Source organism: Alligator mississippiensis, chromosome 5 (genome assembly GCF_030867095.1).
Source record: "Alligator mississippiensis isolate rAllMis1 chromosome 5, rAllMis1, whole genome shotgun sequence".
In the NCBI taxonomy this organism is placed as follows: domain Eukaryota; kingdom Metazoa; phylum Chordata; order Crocodylia; family Alligatoridae; genus Alligator; species Alligator mississippiensis.
The window spans coordinates 180964150-180979127 of record NC_081828.1 but is presented as its reverse complement, the minus strand read 5'-3'; the positions used below and the strand labels follow the sequence as shown (position 1 = coordinate 180979127).

General features: G+C 42.6%; 1 protein-coding gene across 2 annotated transcripts in view; it reads left to right on the top strand.

Moving 5' to 3' along the window:
- The window catches only part of RSU1 (Ras suppressor protein 1), a 183866-nt gene that overhangs the window by 12997 nt on the left and 155891 nt on the right, over nt 1-14978 (top strand). For both annotated transcript variants that reach the window (XM_006265859.4, XM_059729048.1), the window contains exon 3: nt 12288-12338. In XM_006265859.4, the coding sequence (XP_006265921.1) occupies nt 12288-12338 (51 nt within the window). The remainder of the gene's footprint in view (nt 1-12287; nt 12339-14978) is intronic.

Below are 14978 nucleotides of genomic sequence, written 5' to 3'. Positions count from 1 at the left end.
TGACAGATAAGTTACATTTGCAGTTTACAAATTTACAAGCTTTATATTAATTAATATTACCTGTTTAGGCAAAGTACTAAATGCCTCCAAGAAGCACATATTTATTGCTTATTAATCCCTCTGGTTCTGGCTGTTACACTTATCCCCTCTCCTTATTTGGAACTAACTTAAAATAGAAGCTTTGTTCTGAGTGATGCCCAGAATTACCGTGAGCTCAGACGTAGTATTGGAGTCTGCATATTTGCTGGATGCTGAGCGGCAATCAGTCATCTACTGTCTGATTAGAGAAGAAAAAGGGAAAAAGAAATACCTTCATATTTTGTTGTGGTGATTTTGTTTGTCTTTTGTGTTGAAAGACCCAAACTGGAGAAATGAGAATTTGTATACAAGTTTACAGGATCATCTATTAAACTCTTCATCCTGAGTTTTCTGACTTTTTTGTACACTTTAAACTTAAAGTGTTTAAACCTCAGAAAAAAAATACATAAAAGGAATTTTTTCCTTAAATTACTCAGAGAAAAATTCAGCTGCAAGGTACTTTAGGGTTCCAGAGAAAAGCCATTTGCAAGCATCTGGAGGAGGAAAGGCTGTGACTACAAGCAGCGACTACAAGCAGCCAGTATGAATTTATTTAAAACAAATCATGCCAGACGAACCTGATCTCCTTCTTTGAGCAAGTAACTAATTGGGTGGATTAAGGTAATGCTGTAGATATAGTGTATCTGGACTTCAGTGTTTTTGACAAGGTCTTGTACAACCTACTCTTAAATTGGAGAAATGTGGGCTGGACAAAATTACTATAAGGTATAGATAACTGGTTCAATAGCCTCAGGTCCATGTCAGTAGTAGGAGGCTTTGAGTGGAGTCCCACAGGGGTCTGTTCTGGGCCCAGTGCTGTTCAATTAATGATTTGCATGCTGGCACAGAAATCTTCTTGAGCAAATTTGTGGATGGCACAAAACTGGGAAGGATGATGAACACATTAGAAGACAGAAACACAATTCAGAAAGATCTTGACAGACTGGAAAGCTGGGCTGGAGGTAACAGGATGAAGTTCAGTGCTGACAAATGTGGTGTGCTACACCTTGGGAAGAATAATCAAAAACACAAATTAAAAAATGGGTGATACCTGGCTGGATGGCAACACTATGAAACAGGTCTAGGGAGTCTTGGTAGATCAAAGACTCCATATGGGTTTGATGTATGATGCAGCTGCACAAAAGGCAAATGCAGTTTTGGGATGCATCAGTAGAAGCATTAGATGCAAGGCATGGGAGGTGATGAGGTCTGACTAGTGTTGAGTACCGAGGCATGGTCTGACCAGTGAGGCCTGACCAGTGTCAAGTAGAGGGGGCAGGCAAAATGTGGCCCACAGGCCAGATATGGCCTACCACATGATTCCTTCTGGCCCGTGGTGCCCCTCTGTAAACCAAAGGAGCTGTCATGGGCCCTGGCCCTCGCTGCCCCTCTGCAAATCGGTGCCTCCATGCAGGAGGTGCAGCTCTGGTTGCTAAGCAGGTTGCTAAGCTTTATCTTTGGCAGGTTAAGGTGTTATGTCTGTGTTGCCAGGGTTGATGGCAGTCTTATGTAGAGTTTTGATTATGTACTGTATAGGATGGTTTACAAAGGGAGGATCCTGCGTCAGGCAGGGGTTGGACAAGATGGCCTCTGGAGATGCCCTCCTACCCTACTTCTCTATGACTTTAATGATGCAAGAAACAATCAAAGTAAGTATGTGTCACTTGTAGGTGTCACTTGTGCAAGAGACATTCCTGCCTTCAGACTGTTACTGTTTGGTTCCAGAGAGTGCCCAAAGACTGCAGTCAGGATTGGGGTTCACTGTACTGTCGCACATGTGTTTAGGGTCAAACCCTTCCTGGAGATTCTGGCGGTTTAAGATGAGACAAGTATGTGTCAGATGTCAAGAAAGAAAAGGAGCGTAAGAATAACGATGCTGTTACAGAGGCTAGCTGTGTCCCCAGCTTGTTGTTTCTGAATCATCCTTTCAAACTTTGGCCAAAAGGCATGAGGCCAAATTTTTATGAGTACTTGTGACCGATCTCATTAGTTCCAATGTGAATTAGGTGACTAAGTATCCCATTAATCTGGGCTGTAGCCCCTAAAAATTCTTTCTTCCCAAAGGTACATTTGTGTATGTACTAGAGCTATTGCAGCAAGTAAAGTTAGGCATACATTCAAATGTAGGATCAGGGACTGGGGATATAGACGGAGGTGACAACTCTTATCTCACCACCTGGACACGGGAGATGTGGTAGATGTTCTATACCTAGACTTTGAAAAGGCTTTTGATCTAGTATCCTGTGATAGCCTTGTGGGAAAACGGGAAGATTGTGGGCTCAGCTGCTCGATGGTTCAGTGGGTGGAAAACTGGCTTCAGGGTAGGACCCAGAGAGTTCTCATGAACAGATGTGTGTCATCCTGGCGTGAAGTGGCCAGTGGTGTCTTGCAGGGGCCTGTGCTTGGACCAGTGCTTTTCAACATCTTTATCAATGATTTGGATGGGGGAGTGAAAAACTCGCTTACCAAGTTATGAAGCAGTGTGGTCACACCAGAAGATAGGTTGCAGATACAGGCAGACCTGGACAGCCTCAAGAGTTGGGCAAACTGGAACCAGACGAAGTTGCTGATGCGTGTTCACAAGTAGCAGTAGCAGCTCCCCTTACTTGTTTAAAGCAGTTAAAAGGTACCTTTGTCTATAGGCTAAGTTTCTCTGTGCCTGGATTGACCATCTGTAAAATGTTTCCTTTCTCTCCTCCTCTGTCTGTCTCATCTCTGTTCAGATTGGGGCATCTCTTAAGTGTGTACAGCATCTAGCACAATGAGGTCTTTTGGTGTTGTACTGTGTATTACATTTTATTTATCTTTGTGTTGCCTGGCTTCTTGTAGGAAACTTGAATTATTTTTCAGTTTTACTTTTTGATTCTTATTTTGTGTAATTACATTAGGTTAATTTGAGCAAGCAAAAATGTGTCCCCTCCCCATCCCAACTTTGCACACGCACACTCTTTCTGTTTTCATTATGAAACTTACCTGTCTTGAATAGCTCTGGGCAAAACACGTCTGCCTCCATTACTGCTTTCACATCTTTCAAACTTGTTGTGTGGCTCAGGGGTTTGTGTGTTGAGCTTGGGCAAGGTTGTGAGCCCAAGTCTGGATATGGACCTAGAGACTCAGTTTGCAAGTGTATCCTCAAGTGGGTATGAGAAACACTTTTCATGAGGTGTCCAGTGATGTCCCACAGGGTTCAGTTCTTGGCTCTGTACTGTTCAACATCTTTATCAACAATTTAGATGAGGATGTGGAAAACACACTGGCCAAGTTTGAGGATGATACTAAGTTATGGGGAAAAGCGGTCATGCTAGAGGATAGGATGCAGATTGACTTGGACTCAGACAGCTGGGAAGGTGGGCAGAGTGGAACAGGATGCAGTTCATTAAGGATAAGTGCAGAGTGCTTCATCTGGAGAGAAGTAACTAGCAGCATGGCCAGCACGATGGTTGAAAGGGACCTCAGAATTATGGTTGATCGCAGGATGAACGTGAGCTGCCAGTACAATGTTGTAGTCAACAGAGGTAATAGCATACTGAGATGCATTAGCTGATGCATCATGAGCGGGGCTAAGGAAGTGATACTTCCTCTCTACTTAGCACTGGTGAGACCCCACTTGCAGTATTGTGTCCAGTTCTGGGTGCCACGCTTCCAAAAAAAGATGTGGAGAATCTTGAAAGGGTCCAGAGAAGGGCCACAAGAATGATTAAAGGCTTGGAGGACAAACCTTATGAGGAAAGACTAAGGGGTTCTGGGACTACTCAGCCTTAGGAAGAGAAAACTGGGGGACTTGGTGGCTGTCTATAAGTATGTAAGGGGTGAATATCGGGAGCTGGGAGAAACAGTTCACTAGTGTGCCCCAGAGGAGGACAAGGAACAGCAGCCATAAACTGTTAGAGGATGGTTTCAGGTTGGCTGTAAGGAAGAACTTCTTTACCGTAAGGGTGACCAGAGTCTGGAATGGACTTCCTAAGGAGGTGGTACAGTCCCCAACCTTGGAAGTCTTCAAGAGGAAACTGGACAGACATCTTACTGTGATCATTTGATCCCAGCAATATTCCTGGCCAGAGTAGGGGTTGGACTTGATGGTATTTCAAGGTCCCTTTCAGCCTTTAATTTCTATGAGTCTATGAAACTTGTGTGCATTATCTGTGGTCCTGGGGATAGTGCTAGTGGTAACAGTGATCATGTACAGAAGTTGTAGTCTCTTTACTTGTTGATTCATAGCCAGAAAATAGCAAAAGTCCTGTTAAATTATCCAGGCTATCTATCTGCCAGTGTATTTTCTGGTATTACTTTTCAGATGACTTATGAAAGGGAATCATTTCCCATGCATTAGCAGCTGTTAGCGATTTAATACATTCATTCAAAATAAACAACCGTGAGAGCCATGTATTGTCTACATTCATAAATTTCTTGCACAAAAGTAACAACTAGGACATGTGCAAAGGTAAGTTGGCACAGTGGAAGCAGAGGCAAGTCATAACCAAATTAGGTATAATGCTTCAGCCTGTGATCTTCACTTTTATTTACTAGTATTATTGGTTTCTGAAAAGAAAAAGGGAACTACCCACATCCTTGTTAAATTTAACTTAAGGTTCTCTTAACTTTGTTTTCAGCTGAGTTGACTTCTTTATCCTTCTAAAGGCTGACAAAACTCTTTGAGTAGAAGTGATATCTTTTATTAGACAAACTAAAAAGGTGAAAAAAAAAATGTTCTTTGAAAGCTTTTGGGCCCACATGCCCTTCATCAGGCAAAGGAGAATCTGAAGCTGTTATAAGTTCTCCAATGTAGAAAAGAAGCCAATTAGTAAAAAGCTTCTCTGTGAAAATGCAAATGTGGAATAGTTTGGGATCATAATAGCTGGTACTAAGCAGGCAGTTTACCTGGGGTTATTCTTCTAAATGTACTTAGTTGCATACTGCATATTTTATAGTGTGGCTGACTGCCTTTCTATTTCTGAAGAGATCTACAAATTAACATAGTCATTAATGGGCTGATTTGCATTCCACTTCTGTTTTTATAGAGCTGTTCATTTGTTTTCATAGTAACTGTTCTATCATGCCAGATAGTTATTCACCTTTAATTCTGATGTCTCTTTTAAATAACTGAAAGATTTTAGGAAAAGATGGGGGCATTTTAATTTTAAAAAATGATTATAGATTCATAGATGTTAGGGTCGGAAGGGACCTCAATAGATTTCATAGATTTCATAGACATTAGGGCTGGAAGGGACCTCGGAAGATCATCGAGTCCAGCCCCCAACCCAAAGGGCAGGACGTCAGCTGGGGTCATAGGATCCCAGCAAGATAAGCATCCAGTTTCATCTTGAAGGTGTTCAATGAAGGCGCTTGAACAACCTCCGGCGGCAGGCTGTTCCAGACCTTGGGGGCTCGGACAGTAAAGAAATTCTTCCTTATGTCCAGCCTGAAACGATCTTGTAGTAGTTTGTGACCATTCGTCCTCGTCATCCCTTGGGGCGCTCTGGTGAACAAACGTTCCCCCAGATACTGGTGGTCACCCCTGATAAACTTGTAGGTGGCCATCAGATCACCCCTGAGCCTGCGCTTTTCCAGGCTAAAGAGCCCCAGGGCTCTCAGCCTGTCATCATAGGGTCTGCTTCCCTGACCCCTGATCATGCGCGTGGCTCTTCTCTGGACTCTCTCAAGCTTCTCCACATCCTTCTTGAATTGTGGAGCCCAAAACTGGACGCAGTACTCCAGCTGCGGCCTCACTAAGGCCGAGTACAGGGGGAGAATGACGTCCCGGGATTTGCTTGAGAAGCATCTATGGATGCAAGCCAGCGTTTTGGTCGCTTTACTTTACTAGCCGCAGCATCGCATTGCAGGCTCATGTTCATCTTGTGGTCAATGATGATGAGATCATTGAGTCCGACCCCCTGCATAATCAGGAAAGAGTGCTGGGTCTAGATGACCCCAGCTAGATACTCATCTAACCTCCTCTTGAAGACCCCCAGGGTAGGGGAGAGCACCACCTCCCTTGGGAGCCCGTTCCAGACCTTGGCCACTCGAACTGTGAAGTTCTTCCTAATGTCCAATCTAAATCTGCTCTCTGCTAGCTTGTGGCCATTATTTGAGCACAAATACTGTTTACAAAAACCAGGATTTTGAAAATGATAAAACAACAAAATCTGCAGTTTCCAATAGTTCTGCATGTATATTTTTCTGTACAACTGCTTTGGAAATAATATTTTGCATGTCTGCTTATCTTGTATCTTAAAGCCAGGCAACACTTCAAAAAAATGAAGCTACTATGCCATCTTGTGGCTATAGTGGCATCAGCATTTCCTTAAGCTTGTAGCTTAATATCTATAGAACATTCTTATAGACATTTATTGTGTTATCCTCAATATTCAGAGATGCCTATCGTGCAGTCTAAATCACTACACGTGCCATGGCAACTAGTCCTCATTATAACACGTTAGAGAATTTATAGTAGAAGAAACTTTACAACAGAAGTGCAACTTGGAGGTTTTTCTGTCCTCTTCACATTGAGAGGCATTGTGCTGAGGTTTTAGATGTTCTGCAGCATTGGCCAGCTGCCTAATAAATTATGGAAAATGCATCTGATTAAAGAAAAATGCTTTCTGGATAATCTGAGGCTGAGTAGATGCATAAAGTACCATGTTTAGTTTTCTTGGTGCCAGGGGAGAGGACAAAGGAAATAGGTGTGTACTACCTCATGTGCTGAGGAATGAACTTTCTAGCACCAGTTTGATTTCCTCCCAGACCTGTTGAATCTGTATAATATGAAATGTTCTCAATCATCTGTTCTATCAAAATTGGATGTCCTGGAATACATAATGTCAGTTGGACATTAAACCAAAAGGAAAGCTATTCTCTGCTTTTGCTGATGTAAATGTAGCGGGCACATTGGATAGAATTCAGGCTAACTCAGAGTCTGTCCACTCTTCTCCCGGGATGGTGAATGGCTGAAGGCGTACAGACTGCTTGCTACTGGGAGAAAATTAACCCAACTCCAACCAGGTAGAAGTGGCCCCCAGAAGAGTTTGTCTTGGGTGAACAAACTTGTGTAAAATTACCCTTCCTCCAGGACCCCAGCATAAATTTTTTGTCCTGCAGTACTGCAGTGTAGGTGGTACTCCATCCTGCCCTGAGCTTGGAGCAGAACCCTTTTCCTGACTGCCTTGGGGCTGGCAAAGCCCAGCCCCTTTCATTAGCCCTATGCTGAGCTTCAGGCTGCAGGGAGATGCAAGATACCAAGGCAGCTGTGTCCTCTGCATGTGACCCAGACCTTCACACCACCAAGAACCAGAACCAGACTCATTTTACGGTTCTGTTTCAGGCTGATGAAATAGACATTGACATGCCTGCAACTAGCAAGAGGGAGAAACACTCTGGATTTCCTCTTTCAAAGTCTCACAGGAGGGAGAGATGGGGAATAGTGAACAGGAGTTCCTGGGGAGTCTGGTCCTGGTCCTTGGGGGTGGGCTGATTGCTGCCCTGTGCATTTGTCTGCTCTCTGCTGCCATGGGAGCTTGCAGAGCATGCTGGAATGTATGTACTGGGGCCCCTTGCCCACACGCTGCCTGCATAGCACCAACCCAGGCCCTCTAGACTGCTTGCAGATGTTAAAAACAAATGAACAAACAAAAAACCCCCACATGCTTTACCAGAAGAAGCAGCACATTACTGCAACCCGGCTCTACAGCCTCTGTATAGATTGGGCACTTCAGCAGGGCTTTTGGCATTTTTATCAAATAGCTGATTCAGTTCACTATTAGATAGAAGCAACAAAAGAGCCCTACTAAAATGCCTGATCTATACAGATGTTCAGCGAACCGGGTCCAGCTAATGCACCGTCTCTTCTGGGCATGTGCTGGGTTTGGCGCGGGAATGCTCCAAGTTTAAAGTACTGTTTTTGTTTTGTTTTTATTTAACATCTGTAAGCAGCCCTTATGTTTGTAAAGTGGTCTCCTGGTCGGTTTCCCTGAGGAGGGGAGGTGGGCAGGAGGAGGGGAAGAAAAACAAGACAGCGAGACTTGTTATGGTTTATTTGAATGCTTTTAAGTACTCTCAGGCTAAGTACAGATAGTCAAAAAGCCTGAAGCGGAATTCTGTCTTTGCTGGGTATTTTAAGCTGCAGAGATTAAACTGGGAAACAACTGGACAGGTATTCACTTTTGATTCAGGAAATACAGCCACATACCTGCAGTGGCTCAGGCCAGAAGCTGGGGAGGGGGGTGCTAGAGCATGGCTCTCTGGCATGTAGCCAGCATGGGCTGTATATTCACTTTCTCTTCCTGCTGCCCCTGAGGTCTCTGGGATTTGCAGTCCAGAACTACAGCAACAGGACTGCAGGGTTGCTTGCTCATCACTTTACTTCCCTTTCCTGTTTCCAGGTGCCTCTGGGATTTGTAGTCCATAGTCACAGCCAGTAAGTTTGAGTGGGGGAAGGGGTATTTAACCCCTCCCTCCCTTCCCCCCCTACCCCCCCCCAGCCCAGACCCCAGCCAGGGTTTTGTGTGGGGGGGAGCAGTCCCTGCCTTCTTCCTGCCTGCTCCCCCCCAATCCCCCCAACCTTCTTTGCTGGAGCAGACAGCACAGCCCAGCTCAGGGCTGGAAAGCATGCTGGGGGACTGTGATTTTAACTTGAACCAGGAAGGGGGCTGGGACAGAAGTTCCATAAACCAATTTGACCCAAATCAGTTCAGTCTGATAACTACATTCAACCAGGTTTATCTTAAACCAGTTTCATCCATTTTGAAACTGGTTTATGTGCACTGAACTTCTGTTCTGTTACCGGTTTAAACCAGTTTCTGATTACTTAAACCAGTTTATATGCAATTTTTGTCCCTAGCCTCAGTGACTAGCTATTTATTCCTTGCAATTACCCTGTGATGGACATAAGTGCAGGTATTCCAGATCCCAGTGTAATTTCAGTACTGTATTAAAAAAATCTGATGCAAGTCACAGTGAAGTATGTGTGTTGGTATGTATATGTCTGGGGCAATACTGGTACAGTAACTCCTGTTATGAGTATCAAGAATTGAGGTGTGTGTCTGAAGGAACAGTCAGTATAATATTATTGGGACAACTAAAATCACAATGGAGAGAAATGAGTGAAATTGGACCAATACCGTGGATTTCTTTCTGTACTGATGGCTCAAATTTTAAATACATATTTTGCTTGCTTGCTTGTTTGATTTATATGCTGCGCTTCCCAGCAAAAGCTCAGAACAGTTCACATTAGGAGAACAGAATACTTATAAAATAGGAAAATGATGAAACAACTTTAAACAGAACTTGAATATCAACATAAAATAGAGGCTTTCCCCTTGCTTCCCCAGCCCCAACAATATCTCAGCTTTGATTGCCAAATGCTTGCCCATACAGAAATGTCTTACAGTACTTTCAAAAGATGTCCAGGCTTGGGCTCTAGCGGGCCTCGAGGGTTGTCTTATCCTGCAGTAAATGTATCCCTTTTTCTATACTACTGGTGGAGGATAAAATTGCCAGAGGGCAGAAAATGGTTCCTCTGTCTAATTTGTGATATTAGCAATCAAACCCTTTTCTCTATGTTCCGTTTGGTTAGACCTAAGAATTATGTAGGGACTTTAGGGTCTGACTGTTACTGAGACATCTGAACAGATATTTCATTATGGCTTTTATATGGAAGCCCTGCTTATCTTCTGTGCATTCTTCTGTAAAAGTGTAACGAAACGCAAACTCTTTTGTATGCAAATCAGCTGTCCCTGAGAACAAAACCTATGGTGTAGAAGTATAATCTATTAAATATTAATATAGTTTTAAATGCTTGATAACATGAAATATTTAGACATGCTGTATGTAGTGTAGGGCTGCATATGGAGAATACTTTTCATGTCTGCCTTTTTTGTATTGATTATTAGATACTGATGTTCAGCAAACAGCCATCCAACTTTTATCTGCCCCATGTTTTTTCTTGTAAGCTACTCCAGACAGACTTTTCAAGACTTTTTGTCTTCTGAAAATGTTCTAGGGTGGCTTTCTCTGGCTTCCTTTTCTTTTTTTTCCTCTCCCACCCTTCCTTTTTTTCATATCCTGAAATAGCTTAATGAAGTTGGTCCAGTTCTTGAGCAGAATTCCATGGTTTCTGTTGTACTTCCTATCTTTTCATCCTCCTGCTGTACCATGCCTTGAAAAGTCCACTTGGCAGTAGAAAGGAAGGAGAATTCATGGGTTAAGGACATAAGCTCCTTTATAACCTAAGCTTTCACTAAGAGGAAACTCCCCAGTTTCTCCCTTACTAACTGGAAGTATAAACTTACTCAGTACTGTGCACATGGGCCTGCATGCAATTTCAGTGTCTCGGCTGCAATTTCAGATTTCTCAGACTGCAATATAGTGAAGCCTGACCAGCATTGTTAGTTTTCACTGCTTTTCTTTGTAACATTTGGTGAGTGTTTTTGGCCAGTGATGGAACTGATGGGAAACAGGCTAGTTTCTGAGAGCTGTTGTTGTTCACAGATGTCTTCAAACAACAGCAGGTGAAGTCAGTAGAGCTGGCAACTGGGAGGAGGATTTAAGCTTAGACGGAGAGAGATGTTAGGAAGAAACCACAAATGGGGCTTTAAGGAAAGGCTCAGTAATATTCAAGATACACCCTCATAGTAAACAAGAGGTTCTGGGGTGAATTAACCTAAATTTAAGCTGTAAAGACCATGATGCACAGGATGGATTCTTTTAAATCATTAGAAACTCCCTAGCAATACAAACAACAACTTAATAGTCAGTCCCCGGACCTTGCTAAGATTTTAGCAGCCTTTTATTTCTTCTCAGTTAAGTGAAGGTGTGCGCACTGGTGGCTTCTTCTCAAACGTATTTTTGTCCAAGAGGGTAGTAGACAAACTTATGGGTATTGGATGAATTTTATTGTTCCATCCCAAGTGTAGTGTTCTACAGCAATAGCAAGGTAAAACACAGAATGAAAAGAATAATTGCAATAAAAATTGAAGAAAGCTTATTAAGAAGATCTATAATAGAAATTAATAAACATGCATCAATCTGTTATCCATCAGCTAGGAATTTTTCAGGAAACTTTTGTTATAACCGATGGAGTGTTTCTGTGGCTGATTGTGGTGTAAGTGATTTGTTCTGGTTCACAGTTGTACTCCTGGGTCTCATAAGTGTCTGGGAAACTCTTCAAGGCCCTGATACGTCTCTTTGCTTGAAAGGAAGTTTTCTCGAATCAGAAACAACTTAGTGATTCTAGGAAAAAAGCTATAGCGAAGATATTGTAGGGAAGCAGACGTTCATGCATGATGCTTTTTAAGATAAGTAGCTTTTTTAATTGTGGTAGACAATGAATTAGTTGGAAACAGCTTTCTCTCTCTGGCTTATTAACTTTATTTGACTAGGACTGTACCCAGGTTGCCTCAGTACTTCAGTAGCGTTATGAATTGCTGAAGATCTTCTATTTCTTGCACTCCCTGGGGATTACAGGCATTAATACTTCTGTTGAATTTTTCTCAAGGGAGAGTTACAAAATGCAGTTCATTTGAATTATGTGAAGCAAATAACATGGAATTCCCTTGCAGAGGTCCCATGCTGTTTGCAACCATTCTCTCCTGTCAGCTGTCTCTGCCAGGCAAAGGATCAGAATCCTTTTGAACGCCAATCAAAAGAACAACATGACTAGTAATCCTCAGTCATAGGACTAGGTTGTGCACTGTTCTGATAGGTTGTTGTCTTACTGTCATTCTGAAACAAAGTAAAAGAAGTTGCTAAAAGTATCTCAGTCTCATGATGTGGCATGGAGAGGAATATGCAACTTCCTTTTCAGCAAAGCTACAGCCTTCACCTTTTGATCTTAAAACAAAGCAAAAACAAACCCAAAACAAAAACCAAAAAACCCCTGCAAACAAAACATCTTTCTTTAAATACTCTTAGCTGAACTGGGGCTTATTTGAAGCTGTCCTATGAAGGAGATTTGCAAAGTGAGGGAGGAGAGGAGAAAGGAACATACATGTCTTACTATCTTAAGCTGTGTTTCCAGAAAATTGTACAGGTTCCAATCTCATATCAGGGAGTGGCCACATTTGTGCATATTTGTTGCATTAAACTGTCCATCTCTGAATGTGGGGTGTGGGGGGGTGGGAGGGAGTGTTGGTCTGCCTGAAACTGAACCTGGATAGAAGTGGCTATGGCATTTCATTCTCTAAATGTTGTTTGTTTTTTTTCTTTTTTCCTTACAGTTACTGTGTCCCATATCACACAGCTGGTTCTCAGTCACAACAAGCTCACAAGTAAGTTCCATGGTTGATGATCATAAGTATTGTCTAATTTACTTAAGTTTTGTTACTTGGACTCAAACAACAACGTTCAAGAGATGTCATGAGGGAATAGTTGTGGTTTAGCATCAATTAAGTTGCACCCCTGTGAGAAAAGAGGGGAAAGCATGATCCAACTCGGAGTGACTGGTACCTCCTGAATCGGGGGCGGGGGGGGAGCCCGGGGGGGGGTCAAAAGCCCCATATCCACTCTGATACGTCTGTGCCGTCGCTTAGTGCCCCCACCCCAACATGCCTCTGGCCCACACAGCAAAAAAACTGCCCCATCCTGAGCAGTGCAGTCAGGGGCCAATCTTGGGTAGGGGAGTATACCCCCCCACCATTCACCTGTGATCCAACTGTTGAGAAACTAAGTAGTCTCATTGTAGCAGGCAAATGGAGAATGTGATGGAATGTGATGTGATATGAGCTTCAGAGCTTAGCTATCTTCCTTGTTATTTCATTCTGCATTTGCTGGATGAAGTTCTTGACTGTAGTCTTACCTTCAGTCCCTGTAATTGCTATGTCTTCCACCTAACTCCAAAACTTCTCATGCTTCCAGAAGTTTCATTGTTAAAAAAAAAAATGCTTTGGATTTTGGTGTTAATTATTTTAACTTCAACAAGATTAATTAAATGGGAAATCCCCAGTGATTGTACATGTGTGTTTAAACCCACACAACTGAATGGATGTTAAAACAAAGAAAGGAATAATAAGAAGTAACTTTTTCAGCGTTGTTTAATGCAAAAAAACTCCCTCGAGGTAGGGACCAGATATCTCTGTATCTGTCCCATAGAACTGGTCCTTTAAATGTGTAGATGCTACTGCCTTAATTAGTATAAGGACTAAGGTTTTAGCAACTCCAGGAAATATTTACAATAATTCATCAACTTCCCAGTCTGAGGAAGTACTTATTTGAGCTCCTTGTGGGGCAGAGGAGAGTATCCATGTGGGAGGGCTGTTGATCCCAGATTTGCCTGCTCTCTCATTTCACAAAGGCTTTGCTTCATTGACAATTAAAATGAGAGGGAGTGTCTGTGAGGCCTCTTTTTCCATCCTGCTCCGATTGTCTTTGATTTAGCTGGCCAAGGGAGCCTTTTAGAAGAACTTGGGGGTGGATTCTTGTGGCATCCTGCCAGTCCAAGCTATTCCTTTTTTGTTCTAGTGGTACTCAGTAGGGCCTTTTAGTGCATTAGTGGACCTCCTTCATACAATATGTAACATTTTTTGGCTGTGTGTGGGAATAGGGAGGGAAATTGGAACTATTGTGTGATGCAGCATGATGAGAAAAAAATTGAGGAAGAAACAATTTGCAGGAAACATGCAGGGTGAGGTATAAAAATAGGAGATGGCAACAATTCACACTTAAATGAGGTTCCAGTCTGTCAACCTACCCTATAGAGGTACTCTAGAAAGTTTGGACAGTGTTTCTGAAGCTCACATTTTCAGTTACATAGGTCACCAAATTCTGGGCTAGTCTAAAATCAAAACCTTCCATAGGAATTATTTAATATCAAAATTTGCTTAAGGGAGGCTTCTTGGGCAAAGAGGAATTAGCAGCAGTAAAGATGACATTGATTTTGTTAAGTTACTAGATCTGCATTCAAAATATGTTTTGTCCTTTATCTTACCCTTCAACTATTGCTTAAAGTGTTTGAAGGAAATGGGTGACAAGGTAGGTGAAAGTTGGTAAAAGCATACAATTATTAAGAACTTTTGGTAGTTTGGACTTTGACTTTTTTGATCATTTCTTCATATCCTCCTGCCCCTCTTTTCATGCTTTTCACGTGAGTCCCCAGGAAATTTCCATCTCTTATTGCAATTTGGAAAATTGATTTCAAGCTGACTGACACAGGTGAGATAACTATGGACCCCTGTTAAATTCTGTAGGCGCCATGCTTCTTTTGTGCTAGGCATCTTCTCTGATACTTCACTTTCTAAGATGACTGATCTCTATCCAGTGACTGTTGACTTATGTGTAAAAGTTTTCTCCTCAGTGATGAGCAACTAAATTGCTGTTTGCTGTGATGGATACACAACACCCAGAGAAGAACTGGGCTGCTGGAGGCCTAGTCTTTCCTACTATGTTGAACCTGAAGCAGGTCCCAAGCTACCCAGGAGAGTTGAAATGGGAAAGTTGATGTCTTCTGGGAGTGAGAGCAGACCTTTTGCTTTTAGTGAAGAGCAGGCTGGGGCTGGGAAATTAAATGCGCTGCTCCTTTGTAGAGCTCAACCTAACTACCCCAGACTTAGCCAGAGATCTTCTGTTGAAAACCAAGAGGGACAGAGCAGCACAGACTGCCATAGCTCACATACCAGTAGGGGTTGGGAGCAAGATGTACAATTGTATCCAAGTCAGTAAAATTCACCATACCTATAATCTTTTTTATATGTTTATGGTAGGGATGTATATGGTTAAATGACAATTATATTTATATCATTTATTGCTTACTATTTACTGTTTAGTGACCTCTGGCAGGAATGGCCCTGGTCCCTTAGTCATCACAATGCACCCAGTCCTGCATGGGCTGCTGGCAGAGGGTGGCAGGTGTAGCAGAGCCAGTAGGGGTTCTGCCCAGCTGCAGAGCCATGGCTTCAGGGGCTGGGGCTTCAGAT